The sequence below is a fragment of the Habropoda laboriosa genome, unplaced genomic scaffold (genome assembly GCF_001263275.1).
Source record: "Habropoda laboriosa isolate 0110345459 unplaced genomic scaffold, ASM126327v1 scaffold797, whole genome shotgun sequence".
Lineage (NCBI taxonomy): Eukaryota > Metazoa > Arthropoda > Insecta > Hymenoptera > Apidae > Habropoda > Habropoda laboriosa.
The window spans coordinates 19,520-23,322 of record NW_017100886.1 but is presented as its reverse complement, the minus strand read 5'-3'; the positions used below and the strand labels follow the sequence as shown (position 1 = coordinate 23,322).

The 3,803-nt window shown below is 41.9% G+C and overlaps 1 protein-coding gene across 1 annotated transcript in view; it reads right to left on the bottom strand.

Annotated features, from left to right (window-relative positions):
• The window catches only part of LOC108577475 (histone-lysine N-methyltransferase SETMAR-like), a 4,501-nt gene extending 1,458 nt beyond the window's left edge, over positions 1–3,043 (bottom strand). Inside the window, exon 1 of the mRNA XM_017940631.1 lies at positions 2,848–3,043. Coding sequence (XP_017796120.1) covers positions 2,848–3,043 — 196 coding nt within the window. The remainder of the gene's footprint in view (positions 1–2,847) is intronic.
• Positions 3,044–3,803: the final 760 nt, after the last annotated feature.

The following is a 3,803-nucleotide window of genomic DNA, read 5'->3' as shown; positions in this document are numbered from 1 at the left end:
TTCTTATGCCCCTAATTCCTTTCCCATTCGGTGACCCCACTTTCTCCTTTATTTCCCTCAGCGTTCTTTCATATCCTTTTTCACTTCTGACCAAAATGGCTACCCCTTTTTTGGTCTTTATTTCCCTCCAATCTCTTAGTTACTCCTGTCCCCTTATTACTTTCTCCGTTTTCCCGTGACTTAATCCCTACCCTCTGGGCCCAGGGTATCACTCCTATACTGTCCTCTGTTTGCGTCCCAATGGACCTCATCCTTATCCCTTCCTTTTCATCCTCTACCTCCTTTTCATTAGTCTTCCCTTCCCGAGTTTGGTTGACACACCTCCCATTATTTCCGCCTCCACTTTCATTTCCCCCCTCACTTTTCCCCTCTCGGTTTTCTCATCTCCACTTCTCCCTGTTTCCCTTTTCTGCAGTTCTTCCTGTCGTGTCCAGGTTCCTTGCATTGATAGCATATTTTCGTCTTGATTTTACATTGTTCCCTCCCATGTCCCTCTTCCCTACAGTTAAAACAGCTTATTTTGAATCGGTTGACCCTACATGTACACTAACCCACCCTTATTTTCCCCTTCTTTATCAGCCCTTCTGCCGTTCTCTTTTTCATTGCCACACATATGTTTTTTCCCCGAAATCTGTTTTGTCTTGTAAAAGTAAGTTCGATTTCGCCACCCCCTGCTTCTCTTCTTATGTCCCTTAGAATTTCTTCCTCTGTTGCCGTTTCCTCTATGTTTTGTACGAAGACTTTCCTCTTTCTTACCCCTAATTTTACCATCTCTACCCCTATGCGCTGCAATTTTTCTTCCAGAGTCTTTCTATCCCTTTCTTCCTCTATTACAAACAATATATCTTGTCCACCCCTTACCCTCTTAATTCCAGCTATTTTAATTTGCCCAATACTTACTTTCTTTTTTATTTCCTCTACTTTTTTACTGAACGTTTCCCCCTCCTCTGTTTTTACCCTCACCCTTATGGCTAGGGTTTTCCCTTTTCCTTTCTCCCTCTCTTCTTCCTTTTCCTCTATTTCTTTATTTTCTTCCTGCCTTTTTTTGCCCGGTGGCGTTTTTTCGTTAATAACTCGAAAACGAAGCTTCAAACTACATTTTGGATAAGGAAAAAGTTGTTCAGGGCCACCCCAGCAATCCCCCATTTCCGGGTGATCCTAGCATTACGGGACACCCTGTAGATACTCTATAACCTAAACTCCCGGGAATCCGAACCAACTCCTTCATTTCTCGTTCCATAAAAAGAAATTTTGGGGAGGGGGGAGATGAAAAACCCACTGGTTCAACGTGTAGGTGGAATTAGGCGAAAATTAAATCGCGGAAAATAAAAAATCGAAGATATACAAAAATTCTCAAAAAATTTTTCGAAAATTTTTTCCTAATGAAAAAATTAGGCTAATGCTATACTAACGAAAATAAATTATGGCACATAAATTAGGGGTGCGGCGACATATGGGTCGTTTAAAATGACCTCTAAGACCAAACTCATGCAAGCTCTCCGCCGAGAAATTCATAATATGGAAATGAATTTATGCCAGAAAATAGCCTAATCGACCTTGTATCGCGATCCAGTTTTCGGGAATATAAGTTACCGAATTTCAGTAACTTCACAAAAGTTCACAAACATTTGATTATCTGGTTTGTAAGGAACTTTATTTACCTGGACGATATTGTTGTATCACGGTTATACATACATAGTGTAACTTTTATGAATTTTGTGCATTTTGAAACGATAAAAACGAATTTTTGATAGTAATGTAGGTTGGAAAAGGGAAGAATTTTGATGTTCAGTTTCGACAAACACACTTATAATTAGTCCATATTTAAAATAATATATTTTCAAATAATTGATCGTATTACGGGATACGGAAGTAAACGATACAGAATATTATATATACAGAGTAAGACACCTAAGTTGATCAGCTCGAATAACTTCTAAATTATGCGTTGTACATATTGTTCCTCTTTCCTTTGTGCAGCCTTCGAGCTTTAGCTTATTGCTGACTTGTTCTTTGTGATTTAAATTTTATTCTGCTTCTCTTTTGTTATGAATACTTCCCTTTCGGGAATACATATATTTCTGTACTTTTTATTATTTACTTTTTATAAAGGCCATATAGCCACTGGGTCTTGGACCCAGTGTTTCGGTCCCTGCCGTGAGGAGGCGGGCCTTCTATCTACAATACTATTTTGTTTTGTTTATAGAGGATTCTTTTCTTACTTAAGTTTCACTTAAGTAGCTTTGCCATATTTCACTTTGTTTCTTTTGACTTTAATGTAGATTTAGGAAGGATACAGATTTCAACCAACAGTACATAAAACAGTATAATGTCTCTTAAATGATAAACGTCAGCGTAGCTCGCTGTACAAGTCCTCACGTACGGGAGCACCGAATCGTGAACGATAAAAGCGCGAAACTTTGTAACGATGATGAAAATGAAAACACGCTGGAGCGGCAGCGATATTAAGTAATTGCGTAGTTTCGGATCAGATTTGAGAACACCTTGAGAATACGCCCGCCGCGGACCGTCGTCCGGCTTTTATACCCCGCCGAGGGACTGCCACCGACGACCCGGATTGGACATTTTCGAAAAAGATCGGTCCAATGGATCGATCGCCGGTGAACGATCGCTCGGCGAGGTTGTTGCCCCGATGACGTATGTCTCGGCGGTTGGAGCGAGAAAGAGCGATGAAGTTCATTGCTCCGCGGTGACAGTTGCCGGCGTCTAGCCCGGACCCAAACATTCGACTCCGTGTTTCAGTGAATGCGTGTGCCCGGGGATTAGACGCCGGCGAGCTAGCTTCTATTTCTAATCCCACTCTTCCCCGCTCCTGCTCAATTATGCCTACTGCAATTTTCGGGTTTTTAACTAGGATTGCAGCCTTGCCGTCCTGGCTCATGAACCACATCCCTCCTGTTATATTCCTTGGTGGTTCACATATAATTGCAACATCCGTGCCATTTTCCAACATCATTTGCTTGAGGCTATCCAGGGCTATCCTTGAGTTATTCAAGTTAATCTGTATAACCTTTATATCCATTCTATCTCTCCTACCTTCCTTCCCTTCCCTACCTTTTCTTCCCTTCCTACCTACTTTCTTTCCTTCCTTCCTTCCTTTCCTTCCTTCCTTCCCCCTTTAAGCTGTGTTCTGCCTTACGAGCTTCCTTACTACTGCCCTCTCTTCCTGCCTTCCTTGCGTTTTCCTCCTTTCCTCCACCTCCATATATCCTTTTTTAGCCTCCCCTATACTTCTTATATCCCTAATTGCCTCCTCGATCGCTCTATCCGTTTGTGTTACTTCCCCCCCTGTTTCGCACTCCATGGAGCCATGTCCGTACCTCCCGCATCTCCAGCATCTTACCAACAGCCTACTCATTTTGAATACCCTACAGAGTGTCCATCCTATCCTCATTTTCCCCTTCACACATAATTCGTCTGCAGCTTTTTTAGGTAATTTCACCAGGGCTGTCTTTTCCTGCCATGGTTCTAATATCATCCTGACAACTTCGACCTGTTCCGCTTCCTCTTCACTGATTCCAGTTTCCCTAATAATGTTACTTTTTAATTCTTTCTCTTCCATAGATCCCTCAATCCCCCTTATTTTAATACCATCCCTTTCTATCATTCGCATAACCTTAGTATTTTCTCCCATACTTCTCCTTATCTGTTGTCCCCACCTCTTAGCCTCTTCCGGGTCTTGTATCTCAAAGAGAACCCCTCCTGTCCTAGTTTTCCTTATTCTGTCTATCACTATGCCTCCGGGTGATCCCAATTTGCCCTTCAATTCTTTCAGCATTTCA